The sequence below is a fragment of the Pseudopodoces humilis genome, chromosome 15 (assembly GCF_049639895.1).
Source record: "Pseudopodoces humilis isolate 2021_Gansu_Grassland_sample_001 chromosome 15, ASM4963989v1, whole genome shotgun sequence".
Lineage (NCBI taxonomy): Eukaryota > Metazoa > Chordata > Aves > Passeriformes > Paridae > Pseudopodoces > Pseudopodoces humilis.
Genome location: NC_142214.1, coordinates 6,779,097 through 6,796,758, shown reverse-complemented (window position 1 = coordinate 6,796,758; position 17,662 = coordinate 6,779,097). Strand labels below are relative to the sequence as shown.

The 17,662-nt window shown below is 40.0% G+C and overlaps 1 protein-coding gene across 2 annotated transcripts; it reads left to right on the top strand.

The window, feature by feature from the left end:
- The first annotated feature begins 273 nt into the window (after positions 1-273).
- Positions 274-16,212, top strand: LOC102105194 (P2R1A-PPP2R2A-interacting phosphatase regulator 1). Of its 2 annotated transcripts, none has more exons than XM_014255384.2 (10): positions 274-548; positions 3,815-3,893; positions 7,826-7,882; positions 9,958-10,001; positions 10,081-10,135; positions 10,577-10,669; positions 11,124-11,212; positions 11,844-11,905; positions 12,905-13,001; positions 14,125-16,212. In XM_014255384.2, the coding sequence occupies exons 1-10, from the start codon at positions 400-402 to the stop codon at positions 14,282-14,284; spliced, it is 885 nt and encodes a 294-aa protein (XP_014110859.2). In that variant the 5' UTR covers positions 274-399; the 3' UTR covers positions 14,285-16,212. The 2 variants fall into 2 exon arrangements, with proteins under 2 accessions (XP_014110859.2, XP_005526226.2); XM_005526169.3 differs by having other exon boundaries at positions 276-548; positions 11,841-11,905.
- Positions 16,213-17,662: the final 1,450 nt, after the last annotated feature.

Below are 17,662 nucleotides of genomic sequence, written 5' to 3'. Positions count from 1 at the left end.
TTATTCCTGGAGCTGTCTGGGCCTGCACTGAACCCTCCACTGCTATTTCTGCGAGCGAGTACAGCTCAGGCGACACATTCGCTCTTTAGCGATCAGCGCTGTGTCCCTTGGCGAGAGAGCTGTGGGGACGATCCCACTCCGGACACCTCGAATCTGCCGGAGCAGCGCCCGAGCGGCCGCAGCCGGAGCCTGCGCCTGCGCCCTGCGGCCGGGCCCGCCTGCGCTGGGGCCGGCCGGGGAGAGCGGCCCGGGGCCCGCGGGGCCGCGGCGACTGCGGGAATCAGCGCCAACAGCGGGCACGGGCCGCCCCCCGAGCCCCGGGATGCGGCTTCGCTGCTGCGGCACCCCCCCCGCCCGCGGGTTCGGCAGGGCCGGGGCAGCGGCGGCCTGAGGCCGCGGATGGGCGGAGCGGGAGGAGCCGGAGCCGCCGCGATGGCTCAGGAGAAGATGGAGCTGGACCTGGAGCTGCCGCCGGGGAGCGCCGCGGCCCCGGGCGACGGCGGCGGCCTGAGGCGGTCGAACAGCGCCCCGCTCATCCACGGGCTCAGGTGAGGGGCCCGGGAGGCTCCCGGCCCGGGCCGGCCGTGCGGGGGCTCCGGGGATGTTCCGCCGCGCCACGGGAAAAAGTGGGTTCCTGAGCGCTGTCCCAGGCTGGGAGGGGTTTAGGGAGCATATCAACGTGTGGAGGGGTGCGAGGAAGCTCGGGAAGAAGGGCTTTGGTTTTACTGAAGCGCTATGTTTTCACCAAGGTCTGCTGTGTGTTGCAGAGAAACACCGCTCGCAACGCCAGAGTTGTGGCCGTTCTTAGACATCGAATAACAATTGCGATGGTTTCTGTAATGGATCAAGTCTGAACAAAATAAATCACTGCTCTGTGTATGATTACAACAGTAAATGCTTTCCAAACAATCTGGCAAATTTGGTCGGGAAGGTCATTTCACGGGACCTTGACATAAGTTTTACATTTAGTGTAAATCAGTGTGTTAGGTGGCCAGGAATTTTTCTGGGTGATACTAATTTCTGTAGTATGCATTACTGGGAGTAATACAATGTGTTGTGGTGACAGTTGTGCTTGGATGTTGCCACAAGCCTGTGGCAGGTCTGTTTGCAGGAGAGTTGGGTGCTTGCCAGTCTGGCTCTCTTCAGCTGACAGGACAGAAAGTGGCAGTGGCATGCAAGGGGCTTGCATGAAAGCTTTCAGACAGGTAGGGTTTCTTGTACAGTTTTGTTTTGGGTAAGTTTATAACCTAAAGGGCTGCTTCTTGTCTCCTCTGGGCTGCTGGGAAGTTAGGAGATGTCCCATCTGCTAAATGGTGTGGCTTCCATCCAACTGTAAGGTGGTCCATGTGCTGCTGTTAGTGGTGTGTCTGCATTTTGGGAGAGCGTATTGACAATAAGTTTCATCAACTGTAGTATATGACATGATAAGTACTTCCTGGTGGATTGATTTTTTCCTCTTTCTATTTCTAAGGAACTGGATATCAAGTGATGAACAAATCTCATATACCTCTTTTACCAAAATGGTTAACAGTGTCTGACAGTTCAGATGAAATACTACTTCTTGCCTATTCCATCGTCATTTAATGTTAAGTGAATGTAATTGTAATTATTTTACATAATCATAATGAAACAACTCTCATTTTACATGTTGATGCAGTATGGAAGGGTTGTGTATAGCAGCTCCCTCCTGGGAGGTTTCTGAGCAGGTAAACTAATTGTGTAACTGAGACAAGACATTTTTATAATCTCAGCCTTTTGTAAACTGGAAACTGTAAGACCTTGACTCTTGAAAAAAAAATCCAACCAAATTATTTAGTTCAGGGTTTGGGCAGATAGAAGGGTAAGCTGAGCTATTGCCTTGACACTGTGCATACACTGTGGGTTAGGTGTTCATACAAATAAAACTGAAATGCCATTGAACTAATCTGAGTTGGTTGCAGTGGTTTGCCTGTTAGTTTGGAATTTTCCACCAGAATACTGTTTTTGCAAGATTGCAGCTCTTGGCAAGAAACTTCAGTTTTTCCCAGAATGGCTTTGTTGGGTAAACTGAAACAAAAGCTCTTGCTCTTACACAGCTTGCTTTTTTGCCTCTGCCTCCTGTTTTGACTTCTTCATTTTTCAGTAAGGAACTTGGAAAATTAGTTGCTGTAGGTCCAGAGAACAGTTATAAGTGGAATATTTTAGATCACAAAAGTTACCTTTTGCAGAACTTTTAACTCTTGTTTTTGTGCCAAATAAAATTTATTTTAATGGGAACTAGTTTTCTGTGAAAAGCAAGTCTGAGATCTGATCAGTTCTGGTGCTTTTGCAAGGGAGATTAAAGATAGGATTATTTATAGGTCTTTTTTTTTTCTCCCTCTCTGCTAGTTATCACTGAGCATTGGACTCAGGCTATGGTAATGTGGGACAGGATTGTTCCAACCTGTTTTCTTGACTCAGACCACGGAGTTCAGGATGTGCTGTTTGTCTTGTGTTTGCATGCCAGCCAGTACACTTACACTGAAAAGAACTGTGGCTGTTGGCCTCAACCAAAACTCATCTCTAAACATCATGTCATGCATCTTTTCAATTTCTCCTCTTCCACCTCTGTCACATGGCAGCTGTTTGATCTCTAGTGGGTGTGAGCTGAGTGAAACTTCTTGGAAAATTGTAAATGATGTCTGGTCTTATGTACTTGACATTTCGGAGAAGGAGAATCTATGCATTTTTTTTGGCATAAAGTACAGTGCTTATGCCAATTGCTGTTGGCTTTTATTTCACAGTATAAACTTCATTTGTTTTTTATTTACAGCCACATAAAAGCTGTCTAAAACTTAGGTGTCTAACTGGTGTGTTTTTAAACTAGAGGATTCTGACAATGGTGTGTCATGAAAGTGCAGAATTATCAATCCTTACAGCAAAGTAGTGCTGCTGGTCATGTTAGTTTTAAAGAAACTGTATTTGTGAGGGGCTTTTGTTCATCCCAAATTTGCGGCTGAAACAAAAAGATACAATGTGAATTCTTGTGATTTGAATCTAATTACAGTCTTACATTTGGATTTGTTCACCTGTGCAGTTCCTCACTGATTTTTGGGCATGGGGATTGTAGGATTGTGGCTCAGAATTTTTTTTTCTAGCTAAACTAAACAACTTCTAGTTTATTTCTGCAGTCGCATTCATTAAGTTCTGATCATTGGCTGTTGAAACACTAGTGATGACATGACCAGTAAAACTTGCTTTAGGAATCAATAGAACTAAAATTGCCTTGAGAAAGAAGTTCATTTTATGTCAAATAAATAATCCTATACCATTTCAATGGATACACTGCTGTGGGGCCTTAAAAACTGGGTTTACTGTAAGTTTAATTTAACCTTTCCTGGAAAAATGTTCAGAAGATATTAAATGTTTGTAGTAATAAGATTTATCAAGATGCTGTATTTTAAAATTCTGTTTTATCTATGGGATCAAAGCTGGTTTCAGTTATTGCTTACAAGCCATTTATACATTTGTTCTGCTGAATGACATTTGAAGTAATACACAAGCAGCAGCCATTCCAAACATAATAAATCCCCACAGTCTAAACAATTCTTCAATTATTCTGAAGACACAAAATGATTAATTGAAATCATTAATTGAAGTAGTTGGGAATTGGAGGATGAACGAGTTCATTTGCACTCTCTGCCAACAAGCTAAAAGAGTTCTTACCTACCTGTCTCTGGAGTGCTTTGTCTCGACAGGAGAGCTGTCATAGCATTTGAAACTAAGCTGATATGAAGAGGTGCTTTTTGCTAGGAAGGAAATGGCTTTTGCATTTGACAAGTGTTTCTTTTCACAGCGATAACTCCCAGGTGTTCCAGGCCAGCGTCCTGCGCACCCGCAGGAACAGCACCACAGTCATGAATCGGCACAGCCTGGTAAGAAAACTCCTACACTAACCCCAACAGGTGTCAAGCAGAAGTGTGCAAACAGGAATAAACAAAATTAGATTGCAGTCTGTGAAGCTAGTAGCACATTGCTTTCAGAAACAAGCCTCTAGACTGTGACATTAATATGCTGTAGCTATAATGAAATGTTACTTATAGATCATTTGGCTTGGAGAATGCTTGTATTTCATTGTGATCATAATTTTACTTGTGAAATAGATGTTCCAAGGTAGAGTAAGAAAGGTAGCTTGCTAAGAAAACTAATTATATAACTACTGTTAACAGTAATCAATGTCTTAAATGATTTCTGATCCTTAAGAAAAAAAATTCAGACAAATACTCCAGCAAAGGTTGCATCTGTAACAGAATCAGAATAATTATATATAAGAAAGATTGGTAGAAAAGCCTTTCTCCTGCAGGGGTGGGAAAACTGAAATAAAGTGTTATAGTCAAGAGTTCTTAATCAAGTCTCTTTCTTAATATTTGTAGGGTGGCAACTTAGTGTAAATCTGTTTGTGCTTGTGGTCAGGAAAGAAGAGAAAAAAACAGAGGCAAAAGCTCCATTTATTTGTTTACTCCTGAAGATCCTCAATTGTTGGGCTAAGAGGATGCTAATTGAGGGTGCCTTGTCCAGAAGTTGCTGGGAAGCAGGAGCTAATTCACTGATGGGCTGCTTTTCTGCCTGCCCCTCATAAATGTCACAGTCTCCTGGACTTAACCAGTGTTTCCATCTTCATGGGATGAAGTTCCTAACCCTTCCCCTCACACTAATGTTATTAAAAGAGTGTTGTTCTTCTTCACTCCCAGCTGACCAGGTGCTGACAAAATACATGGAATTTTACTTACACTAAAAATCAAGTTCCCCACTGACTGCTAGATCAGTGCCTTGTCTGCTTTGAAATGCTCCTTTTCAGTTAAGATCTGGGTTATGCTCTGTTGAATATGGCAGGGAGGATGGAATTGGAAAGGATCATAGAGACTCTCGTCCTTCTGTGGTCTTAAACCAGGGTCATCCATAGATAAACGATTGTGTGATAGAATTAAACTCTCAGCGTCAAGGACCCTAAGCAACCTTCCCTGGTATTCTTCCTATAGCAAAGAAGTATATTTAGCTTTATGATGTTAGAGATATTCTAAGGAGCTAGATCACATCTATTTTTGTAAATTAAATTTTATGTAAGAAAGTGATAAAATATATTTCAAAACTCATTTCTTTGTATTTAAGAAAACTAATCCAAGTTTTACTGCAGTGTAAACTATAAGAGGGTTAAAAGATTCAGTAAGCAACTAAAACTTCTTTATTACAAGTATTACAAGTACAGCTTAAATTTTATGTTTTGTTAAACTTTGTGGACAAAAAGTTGATTCATGTGTGTCTAATCTGTGTGGTATTCCCTGTCAGGGGAACAACGGGAGTTTCTAAAATCTCTGGTAACTGGAGGTCATACACCATCAACTCCATCTTCAGTGCTGTCCCAGTTGCTCAGCTGAATTCCACAATCTGTTTTTGGAGTAGCTTCTCCAAGTCTCAGACTTCAGCTGATTTATAATGATGACTGCAAGGGCAGTGGTCAGTTTGGGCTGAGGCTTGATCTGCAGTTTTCTGACACTACATTTAATTGCCAAGGAAGGGTTAACCAGGCACAGTATCTGCAGTTTATTTTCTTCCAGAAGATAGCAGTGAGTAAATGTTTTGGTGATTTTTTGCTTTGTTTTGCATGGCTGGGGTTTTTGCTTTGTTGTTTAAGCAGAGCAGTTGAGTCTGTGGTTAGATGTTTAGGTGCTATTTCAGCAGAAGTTGACATTAAATTTTCTCTAATTTTTTTTTTTCTTTTTTTAGGCCAGGTAGTTTCCCTGCTGGGTTCAGTGTGGCCCCACAAGTGGCTGTGCTGGCAGGAGGCAGAGGGCACTGCAGGGCAGGGCAGAGGCTCTGGGGCAGTCCCTGCTCACCTGGGCAGCTGGGCACTGCTGAAACTTTACCTGCACTGGAACACAGTATCTGACACACTGGAGTAGGGAGGAAGGTGTTCCTCTTCCCTGTCGTGGTCTAATAGTTTGTAAAGGTTTTATTAGGCTTTTTGCTCTCTTAAAACATTGAGGATTTGAGTAGCATAATTTTAATAAATGGGTTCAGTTTAGCAAGTATCATTTGAAAGTGACAGAGGTTCCTTTTCACAAGAATTAAATCAAAAGATGCAAACAGCAAAAGTGAGTTTTACACACTGAAAAAGCAAGGATGATGACTTGTTGGAAACAAGATGTAGGATCCTCAGAGCTGTGTTCATGCATCAGACCCTGCAGAGGAACACTTAATTGTCTTTTATATTTGTATTTTTTTTTCTTTTTACATTTTTATTTTATATATGTGTTTGTACATATTCTATCAATGTTAAACCTTAAAGTATGTGGATCACAGTCATAAAATTAGAATATAATGAGTGGAACAAATGCATTTTTACTGTGGAATGACAGAGTGAATAGGCAGGAATGCACTATTGTCCAAATCCTTTTCTCTGTGTGAGAATCAAGGTCAACTCAAGGTCTGCATTGGCTGGTGCAGCTTGGAAGAATTTTTATTAGGTACCCAAGATTTTTGGGAACGCAGTATAATAGTATAGCTGACCTAAACTGGACTTTAAAAGTAACAAATCAAGATATTATGGCTGTTAGACTTTAATATTACATATTATGATGACTAAATTCTGGCACAAACATTAGTCATCCTCTGTGTGAGCCTGATAGGCTGAATTCTTTTGTGAGAAGCAGGGTGTGATGTCTTCATGTTTGTTTTTTTAGAAGGAGGGTTCTGGATGTATGAAGCATTAATAGTCTGTGTTAACTAACCCTGTCAGGCAGCAAAATCCTTGTATTTTCTGTGGCACTGATTAGAAGATGGTGCAGTAACAGTTAACTGAATGTTTGTTACTTCTCCAGCTTCAGCATGATGAAGAGCTCTAGTAATGTTTTGTGAAGCAGATGAAACCTTATAATGAATGAAGTATAAAAACACCTACAATAATGCAAGCCTTACTTGCTAAACACATCCATTCTGAAAGGACACCTTATTTTTTGGAAGGATTGTCATCTTACAGAGAAGTTAAACCTCTATTCAAGGCTTTGGTTTAGAATTTTTGTTGCCTGAATGGCTGTGACATAAATCAACTGAGGGTTGACAATGTGAAGGATGGGAAATATATGAAGGAAAATTATATTTTGAGAAAATAATCACTTTCAATTACTCGGTTTTGGGTGTGTAGTTTTAGATCATAGCATTCCAGTGAGATCTTGATGCAAAACTGTCAACATTAACAGAAGACCATTTTTAGTCATGTCTTCTCTGATTTCACCCAAGTTGGTGAAGCTCTTGAGAAACCATAAAGAAAGTGTTTAACTCTTTGTTAGCCTTCTAATAGCTGATTTTTTTCACCTGTCAAAGTACTCATTTATAGGCAGACAGCTATCCAGGAACCTTTTTGTCCGATGCGTTGTTTTGGCTTTGTATTTTTAAAGGAACTATTGAGGAGCTTTCTGGATCACTTAAATGAAAATAAATATTCTGAATCACATAAAGGAAAATATTTATGCCAACATATATAGTAGAGATGACAGTGTGCTAGTGAAAAGCAGCTCCATTCTGTGGGGAAAGCTGTCAGTTCTAGTTGCCTGGAAATGGAATGGAAGCCAGGCTGATACCAATTAGCATCAGAGCTTACAAAGCAGTATAATGTGGAAATACATATTAACATATTCTTGCAGGTAAGTAATGTAGGTTATATATACACTGAGAATGTAATAAATGATATAGGGTGTTTTTAAAATTGGGGTTTTTTTCATTTTGGGGCAACACTACTTTACTAATATTTCTGTGGCACCTTTCCCTCCCTTCTGCTGTACTTTCAATTGTATGTGACTTTGTTTTGCAGTTTGTGCCATCATCTCCTATCCGTATTCCTAGCAGCCGTCTTCATCAAATCAAACAAGTAAGCACTGATTCTTCTAAATGAGTTTTTATAGGTGGCTGGGTTTTTTTGCAGTTGGTGTTTAATGTCTTTCAACTGGCTGTAGATTTTATTTTCAAACTGCCTGCCCAGTTCCACGTTTCATGAAGCAAAATGCATCTTAAAGCAAGGAGAAGATTTGAGCAGAGAGAGGATTCTTAAAATGGACATTTTAGAAAGGAAACCTTTAATGTAAACCCTTAGGGTAAAGTTTCACCAAGTTTTTGGCAGCAGTGCCAGCATAAATATTCAGGGCCAATAACAAAGTGTTCCTTAACTTGTGTTGGCACAGGACTTTTGTGCAGCCAGAAAATGAGCAGGATAAGGAAGCACTCTGGCTGAAAAATAGTCTGTACTCTTCTGGCTGGGCTATTTTTCATCTGTATAATTTTCTTATCCAGATCCCTGTACTTGTGCTGTCACAGCACGAACGGAGGGGGAAGGGCAGCAGTGCAAACACTCGGGAAGGGGGGTGGTGTGGGGAATATCTGAGCAGGCTCAAATAGCTCTGCTCCCAGCCAGCACACTGCAGACTGAAGACTCCAGCTTTAAAATCAACAAGCTCAAATTCTTGTGTCTCCTTCATTTTATATCTCCACTTTTTGACAGTAGAATGGTTATAAAATTGGCTTGAAGATGCTTCTTTTTTTTTTTTTTTTTTTTAGCTGGCTAGTTTTCAGTGGATAGGCTTGATTTTTACAGGGTCAAAAGTTAAGAAAACAATTTAATGCTTCAGATAGCATTTTTAGGTTATGGTGCCTGAATGGTGGAAGGCACTTCTGCTTCCTACCTCAGCTATTTAAGGTAGTTGCAGAGTAATCCTGAAGAAAATAACTGCCTGCTTTCATTACGTAAATAATTTACTGTCTTAAATAGACTCTGAAGCACTCAGATCAGTTGTACAGCCCCTTTTATCAATCTAAAAAAGCTTAGGATTAATATGCAAATATCATATCATAGAATCATAAATTAGTTTGTGTTGAAAGGCACCTTTAAAGGTCATCTGGTCCAACCCCCCCTGCAGTGAGCTGGGAGATATAATGGGAAATATGCTGAAAGCAAAGGAATCTCAATGAATGTTGTGGCTCTGTTCTATTACTTGAAGTAAAATTTGATAAATCAATCTCCTGGAAAATGCTTCTGTATTCATGTTTGTGTCATCCATTTATTAAAGCAAACAGTGTAATTTCCTAATTTGTGTTCGTGCATTAGATTCACTAGTTGGAATTAATTCCATGTCCTATATCCTCACTGAGAACCTGTGTGATTCACTTCTGATCTCTTTGAAATCTGAGCAAATTATCACACAGGTGAAGGACTCTTAGGAAGGTTAGACTCTTCCTACTTATGATGTGGATTGTGAAGATGTTTAGTTGAACTTTTGCTCTTGAATTAGGGAACCTATTCATTCACTGAACAAACTGGGTAGTATTCAGTTAATTTTAAAGAATGGTGTCTGCCGAAGGGGAGATTGAGTCATATTTGTACTTGGTGTTAATGTTTAGTCTAATTTTATATATTTGATCCATCTTAATAATATTTTATGGAGTTTTTTTTAGAAAAAAACCTCACTGACTCCTGAATTCATTGTGTACAATGCAGTGTATTGCAAATGAGATGCTGACAAGTGTCTAGTTAGTCACTAATCCATAGAGTAAGGTAAGAATCCAGCCATGTTTTTGAGCTGTACTAGTGTCCCCTATGTAAAATGGTATTACTCAAGACTGGATAAAGACGCTCTGGCATATGCAAAATTTCTGGTTCATACTATCATTATTCAGTTTTGTAGCTATCTCTTGGTTTGTAGTGAAAATAAAGCTGCTTGGGAAACAACCAGCTCACATAAACACTTCTTACATGATGGTCAATCCTGCTACATCTTTCTCATCCTCTCCTCCTTACTCCTTTCCATGGATGAGAACTTGAGTTTATTTGTTGCTTAACTGAGTTGAATTAAATTTTCCACATGCCAAAGTGAAGTGAAAACACAGCTTTTCTGATTTGCTGAACAAAGTGGGGTTTTTTTGACCTTACTTCTTCATGTGCTAATCTTTTAGGAAGAAGGAATGAATTTGCTGAACAGGGAAACCGTTCATGAAAGGTGAGCACTAAGGCAAAGCAGAACAGTCACTGTAGCTGTCTGTGGGCCCAGGACAACACATTTCTTTTCTTCTTTATAGAGAAGTGCAAGTAGCAATGCAGATGAGCCACTCATGGGAGGAGAGCTTGAGCCTGGTAATGCATTCATGCTTTAATTTGTGTTTCTATCATCAGTATCAGGACACTAGAGACTCTCTCATGTCAACATTTCCTTTGATACTTTGACCTACAGTTAAGTTGTTAGTATAGCACTGCTTTTGATCAGCAATTTTTCACACTAACAAGGCATAGAATTATCAATTGTTCAAGGTACATGTGAGTTCCTTGGGCTGCTGTGTCAGAAGGAAATTGTATGGATGTCTGGCTATTCAAATTTTCTTCTATGTTCTGATACTCTCCATGTAATGTTTAAGGCTTTTTGTTTTGTTTTGTTTTGTTTTTTGTTAAGCATAAGCTTATAAATGGCTGCCTAAAAATTGTTGATATGATGGAGGATAACTTTGGGATTTCACACCAATCAATCCTTTTCTTGTTAAGGTACCTGCCTGTAAGATTAATTATGTGTACTGTTTACAGAGTGACAATGATTTTGAAAAATCACTATCACCAAAGCAAGTAGACTTTGTTCCAGTTTCTCCAGCTCCTTCACCTACACGAGGAATAGGGAAGGTGAGAAAAATGTGGTAATAACGGATTTATCTTAAGTAGAGCTAAATAAATTCAACCAAATTAGTAGCAAAAGATTAGGCCACCTGCTCCTTTCTACCTTAGCTGCAAACAAGAAACTAGAGAGTAAATAAAACCTGTAAAACCCCAAAGCAGAAAATACCAGCTGCTCATCTTGTGGGTGTGAATTTCTGTGGAGTGTTCAGCTGTTATGCTGTGGTCAATAAAAACCAAATAAGTCTGTTTAACCAGAGTACAGTGAAACAAATCTGCACGAAAATGGAATCTGTCCAATTTTAAATTATTTTTTCTTAGTAGCAAAAAGTGATGTCTCAGTATACCCAGTTACTCTTTGCTGAATTTGATACTGAATTTGTTTTCTCTGCAGTTGAGCATCAATTGTTACCACATGGGAGTGATACAGTATTTATAATAACACAAACTCTTTTCCTCTCAGCAATGTTTCTCACCATCTTTGCAAAGTCTGGTGAGCAGCAGTGGGTTGCCTCCAAGTCCCAGCCCAAGTCCAACAAGGAGATTTTCAAGGCAAGTCAGCAGATTACATCAATGATAGAAAATTGTCATAGCTTGTTCATAGTAGGCATTTGAAATACCAGAATTTGTTGTATCCATAATTGATTTCTGAGTACAAACACAACTTCATATATTCCTGTAGACTTTAGATTTTACAGTGTTGTAAAACATTTGTCAAAATTCTCATGTCACAATGTTGGGAAATGGGCTGCATTGTGGCATCTGTCTTCCCAGTGTAGTCTCTCTATTGCTCTCATTCACATCTTTACTTCGGAGGGAAAGAAAACACGAACAGATTTAGGGTTTGTTACTCCTTTGAGTGATGTGGGCATACAATTAAATTTTACTAGGCCCTCACAGTTCAGCCTGTCAACTGAGATGTAGTCAGTGCCTGGATGAGAGCTTTTAGACTGCCCCAGTTGTGAAATAATGTAATTAAACATTTCCTGCTCAGTTCTGTGCTTCCTGGCCTATCTTCAGAGGGAAAAAAACAAAAAGGGACTTGTTTTGGATAAGCTGTTTTAATGCTTATTTTCTTAGTGGTGTCCGTCCAGTAGTTTGTTTTCTGAATATTTTTTGATTCTTTTTTCAACCTTTCTCTTTTAATGGTGATCTCAGTACAGCATTTGTCTTCTTTTAGCAGGAGAAGCCAGAGCCCAATTAACTGCATACGACCAAGTGTTCTTGGATCAATCAAAAGAAAAGGTACAGTGTTTAGGTTTGGCAAATACAATAGGCCAACTTGTTAGTTATATAACAATTCATATAGCTTTCTTCATAATTCTGTCCAGTTAGCTGATACTTCAGAAAAGTAACTAGAAATAGAACATATTACTTGTAATGAAACAGACAAATCATTATGTTAGATTTTACTATTCCATAAAGCTTTTAATTCCATAAAACTAATAATCGTTTTGTTCTAATTCTTCCCCATTGCTGTCATCATATAGATGTGATAAAAAAATCTGATATAACCTACTTAACAAAACAATAAATACAACTATTGGTATATTTAACTCAAACAGAAAACTTTGAAAGCCCTGGTTAACTGAAGCACACAGGTACTGTACATTTAAAATAACTCTTCAAAACCCAAAGCTGATGCAGAGGCCTGGTAGGCACCTTACAGCTTTATTAGGAAATGTTTCTCTGTCTTTCTGCATTTTTCTTCAAGTTTAACTTCTGGAAATTTTATTGCACCTATTTTTATATCTTCAAGCTTCACCTTTGTTACAGAACACCTCTGGCTCTGAGAATGTTTTAGAACATTTTCATCTGAGTTCTGTCATAGCCTATTTAAGCATGTACCTGTCCTCTCCTCTTCCAGAGTGTTTGGAAATCAAAGTCAATAGAAAAGTTTTGTGATAATCCTGGAGCTTGTTCCTTTTTCTTATTTTCAGCTTCTTTTCTCTGGTGGAGCTGGTCAGTGAACTGATAGCTGGATAAACTGAAACAAAAGGATTATTCTTCACTACTGAAGAATAAATATCTTATATCTAAGCCTTAGTTAATTATTCACTAAACTGTTCTGAAGCTTGGACAAAATGTTTCTAGGAAATAGACAGTCTTTAAAATTTCAGCATCTAAATTCTCTACGTATGAAATACTGTGTGAACCTCCATTCTGTTTGCTTTGTAGAAGTACATTGAAAGTAGATTTTATAAATGAGTCCTAATTTTTATCATTCGGTATCTCTTCCCAAAGGTGTGACAGAGATGGAAGATCACCCAAAAAGATTATTCCAAGGATCCACCAACATGCTAACCCCCGAGGCTGCGCATCAGGCGGACCTTGGGGCATGGTAAATGTTGTGCTGTTTATTGTCCCTTTCAGCAGAAGCATTACAAATAGGTTTTTTTTCTAGCAGTGATAGTGCTTGAAGCTTTTTGTGCTTGTTTTTGTCTTTTTTAATAGACATATCTCATAATGTAACAGCTGCATAACAGCACTGAAATTATTGCAGTAAACAGGCAGCAATGTTCCCTACAATTCTGCAGTTTCTAGGCCTGACTGATAACATGGGGTGTTGAGCATGTTTAGGAAAAGACACCTCATGGATGATAGCTTTTAGAGTCTGATTCATATTGCGATCAAATGTGAATGCTGACGCTTTTTGGGTGAATTGGGGTTTTCTTCTTTTCCTTTGTTCTTAGTCACAGAGGAACATGAGATCCTTGGAGGGTCAGAGGAGCTGGGAGGAGATAAAAAGTACTTTGTTAAAAATGGTAGTGATTGGTAATAGCAAGGGATTTTGATCTAGTGTTTTAGTCAAAAGGTTCATCATACATAGGGTGTGCCCACACAACTGTCAGCAGGTATCAAGGTTTGTTCACATATTCCTGTCTTTTTGCCTCTTAGCTGATGTACAAGTCATGCAGAAGCTTTGATTAGCAATAGCAAAATAGATGTTTGAAAGGTACTTTAAAAACGTATCTTTTTTGCACATCCTGTTTACAATGCAGATAGCAGTGTGGGTCCAGTTGCTGCCTCTTGGTATAGGAGATGGTAATTTTAAAAAAATCACTTTGCTGCTATCACTGATGATAGATCAGCTGTAGTTATGAATTTGTGTCCTGTGAAATACACAGTACAATGCAGGATGGACAATACATCATTGGCTCTCATGGCAAAAATGCTTCTGGCTGTTGTGCTGGCCCAGGGCTTTGAGGATGGAGTAAAGCTGACAGTGGATTGTTTGTTCTAGAACTTCTGATCTGTGCCCCATTTTTGGGTGAGCTAAGGAGGAAATGGGCAGTGTCCTGTGTGAGACTGCACATGTAGCTGCAGGTGTATTTCAGATCACTCTGCTCCTGCAGAGATGCACATGTGTGTTTAGAATGGCTTTGTGATGATTTGGGCTGGTTTTGGGCACTTTCCAGAGCCAGTGCCTCATTTCTCACGCCCTGGTGTCGCTCTGTTTTCAGTCTGTCCTCACACGCCCTGGATGACAACAGGAGCAGTGCAGGCTCCTCCTGTGACTCCCCAGCTGAAGCTGGCACCAGCACAGACTCTCCAGTGTCACTCTCCGACTCCAGATCCCCGTTTTTGCCAGTCGATCTCATGGCCAAGTTACCGATGAACTGAGACGCAGGAATCTGCTGCTGGACACCGGGAAACAGGCGGGATATCGCCCGGACTTTCTGTTGTGTGTAACCCATTCTGTTCCTCATAGGAACTTCCAGCAATGTCATTACTTCTAGAAAACTTCCAGAACAGTTCCTTGAGGAGGAATTCATCTTTCTAGTGATTTGTATGACATTTACTACAATACAGAAGCATTTGGGCTGCAGACACGTTGGGTGCTCACATCAATCAGCAGGCTGCTGGTTTGCAGTGGGTGTGATCTCCTTGGCATGAGTTACAAACACTCTACGTGTGTCCTGCTTGTGGAAGCCTTGCCTTGCCAGCAGTCTGTATCCTCCCTGCCTGTGGAGGAGCAGATAACTCACATTTGTCCTTAGCCTAAAACCAATGAAGCAGCTTACTAATTGTTTCTATTCCCAGAGTGTTAGATATTTATATTTTTTTTCTTCTTCATATGAAAGGGAGAATATTGCAGGGGGGGAAATTGATTATTATTAATCTTATTGTGTTCTATTATGACTGGCTCTTAATCAATTCTGTATTCCAGTGGATGTCAGAAAAGAACAAACTGGTGAATTGTCAAATTTATATGTTGCATTTTATTCATGATCATGACTGCTGTTATGACTAAATCTAAATTAGGTGTGGAACATTCTTCTGGGGTTTTATATCTGGCATTTTTTTCTTTTTCTTCCCCATTTAGATGATGTATAGGAGTGGTAGATGTTCTGTTAAAGGTCTTTTAATAAGGAAAAATAGTGACAGTATTTGGAACAATACATTAAATCCTGAGATTTTAGTATTTAGTACTTCAAAAATGCATTATTTTAAGTCAGTATTTGTCCTCATATATGACAGATACAGTGAGGAATCTTGAATGCCTTTTTACAGCCTGAGGCCGTCAAACATATTTAATCTGTGTTTAATTTCCTGATATTGCTTCCTCAAACAATGACATCAAGTCATTTCTGCTGTTGAAAACTTTGGATGCTGATTGGAAGCCTGGAATCTGGTAATTTGAGATGCTTGACAAGTCAGTGTATCCTGATCTCAGTTCTGAAATTCCCCAACAAGGAGGAAGAATTTGCAGATCCCCCTATGGACAGCTGTCTGGGATTTTGCAGTGACACCCTCATTGGGGTTGTGCAGCTGAAGTCCCCCAGCTGAGTCCTCTTTATACATGTGTGTGCCTCTGTGCTATGTGGTTTCAAACCTTCTCTCCAGAGAGGTTAAGAATGAAGCAAAATGTTTTATTTTTAAACGCTAAATCTTTGTAGTGTGTCATAAAGTGAGAAAAGTATGGAAACTTCCTCAAGCAGGAGAAGAACCTGCCCTGAACTCTGCTGTGAAAGATTCACATGGATGAAGCTTTGACTGACAGCAGCCATCAAAATGAGAAAGGGATGACTTGAAGTGCAAAGACCTGGCAACCTGAGGGCCAGTGACCCATTTCTGTGTGTCCTTATTGTAGAGAGAAAATAGAATGTATTTAATAGTCTGACTCTGTTCTAGTTAAGATACGACATGGTTTACTTCTGGTATCATTCCTCTTAAATTATTGTAATAATCACCCTGCTGGTTGCAGTCCCTCCCTGAGTCCAGCTGCCCTTTGTCCCCGAGCAGACGCTCAGGGGAGTGCTGGGCTCTGTTTGCTCTCTCTGCTGAGGCAAAGTTTGGCTTTGCAGTTTCAGGTTTGTGCCAAAGAGTTGCTGTGCGTTCACTCTTCTGTGGTGAGAGCAAGACTCTTTTTTTTTAAAAATCTTGCTTATTTCTTGAGAATGAACCTCCTGGTGTCTCTTCCAGTCTTTGTTAGAAGACACATCAGTATAGGGGGGTTTAATAGCTGAGTGTGGGTCAACTTGTCTCTTTTCTGTTGAATATTTATGCTATTTTTCAAATAAGTGCCAATAAATGGAAAAATAAATGTGTTTTGCTGTTTCTGCACTTTTTTAGATAACCATATTCTTGTTTCCTTTTGGGATTAAATACTTTCTTTTAAAATCAGAATATCTATTGTAATTTATTTCCACCCATTCTAACTAACAAACATGTAGGTATTAAAATCTACAGCAGACTTACCTTGTTTTCTTCATGCAATGCTGTCTTGCAGGTCTGTGACTAATCTAGGAATAAACCCAAACATTTTTGAATGCAAGTTACAGGTGTCCCTAGTTTATACCTAGAGGAAGTTGTAGTGAAATAGTTTGGAAGACAGAAGCTTCTGCTGGCTGGTGGGAAGTACTGAGGGTCTTAACTCTAGGGAAGAAGTGGGGAATTATGGAATGGATTGGGTTGGAAGGGACCTTAAAAACCATCTCATTCCACCTCCTGCCATGGGCAAGGATACCTTCCACCAGAACAAGTTGCTCCAAGCTCTGTCCAACCCAGCCTTGAACGCTTCCAGCATTGAGGAGTCCACAACCTCTCTGGGTCAATTAATGCTGTTGGAGGAGAGTGAAATAGTTATTTATCTGTATCAGTTCCTTTCCCTGCTTTTGCAAAACAGAAATTACAAAATGTTTACATCTTACAAAACAGAAATTGAAATTGTGGGAAGGCATCTCAGTGTTTTATCTCCACATCACCAAGAAGCTGCACTGGAGTCCAGTGACACATATAGGGTTTTTTTCCCACTGAAACAAAAAATTTTGGAGCCAATTATACTCCAGAGTATGAATCTGGATGTTATACAATGCACATAATCAACTCTCTGTATTTGTCTAGGAACTCATGCTTTTAATATTGCCTCTGCTTCTCTCTGGGATTCTGCCATGAATGGCACCTTCCAAAAAATCACACTTGGGTTTGGCACTTCCTTGGTCTAGTTGAAAATTATCCTGCAGGATTTATTGGCAGTTACATCAGATCTTGGGCCACTGTGCCTTCTTTGACAAGTGATGGGTGTTTTTCTTCCTTCCACCTTCTCCAGAGTGACACAGTTGCTGAGGGAACGTCGGGAACTGTGCCAGTGCTCAGGGGGCTGTATTTTTGGAATGAACCCTTCAGTGGTTGCTGCATTTAGCAGAAGGATAGATACTTCCCTCTGGAAGAGAGGTACAAATGCCAGGAAAAATGAGCCTCTGCCTCAGCTAGATTGACTTGCAGGATGTTCTGTGTGTTGCCAGTGAGGCAGGTGACCTGAATGCTGAGCAACTGTCCAAGGTTCTCCTGAGATCAGTGCAAGAAATTAATCCTAAATTCTTACTTCTCGCCTTTTTTCAGAAATCTTGAATGTGAATGATCACCAACCCATAGAAACAAAACAAGTCTCCAAAGTCTGGTGAGACTGAAATATTTCCATTTATAGATGTGCCGTGGTTCCAGTATCAGTGCTGTCTGTGAGTCCAGCCCTGCTATTGTGAAATGCTTTGCTGGTGA

What these genes read in the sequence shown, in the direction of transcription:
- LOC102105194 (XM_005526169.3), top strand. Translation starts at nt 400, where the DNA reads ATGGGCGGAGCGGGAGGAGCCGGAGCCGCCGCGATGGCTCAGGAGAAG. An exon ending in CCGCTCATCCACGGGCTCAG is followed by an intron (nt 549 to 3,814) that starts GTGAGGGGCCCG and finishes TTCTTTTCACAG; the next exon opens with CGATAACTCCCAGGTGTTCC. An exon ending in CCAACAAGGAGATTTTCAAG is followed by an intron (nt 11,213 to 11,840) that starts GCAAGTCAGCAG and finishes GTCTTCTTTTAG; the next exon opens with CAGGAGAAGCCAGAGCCCAA.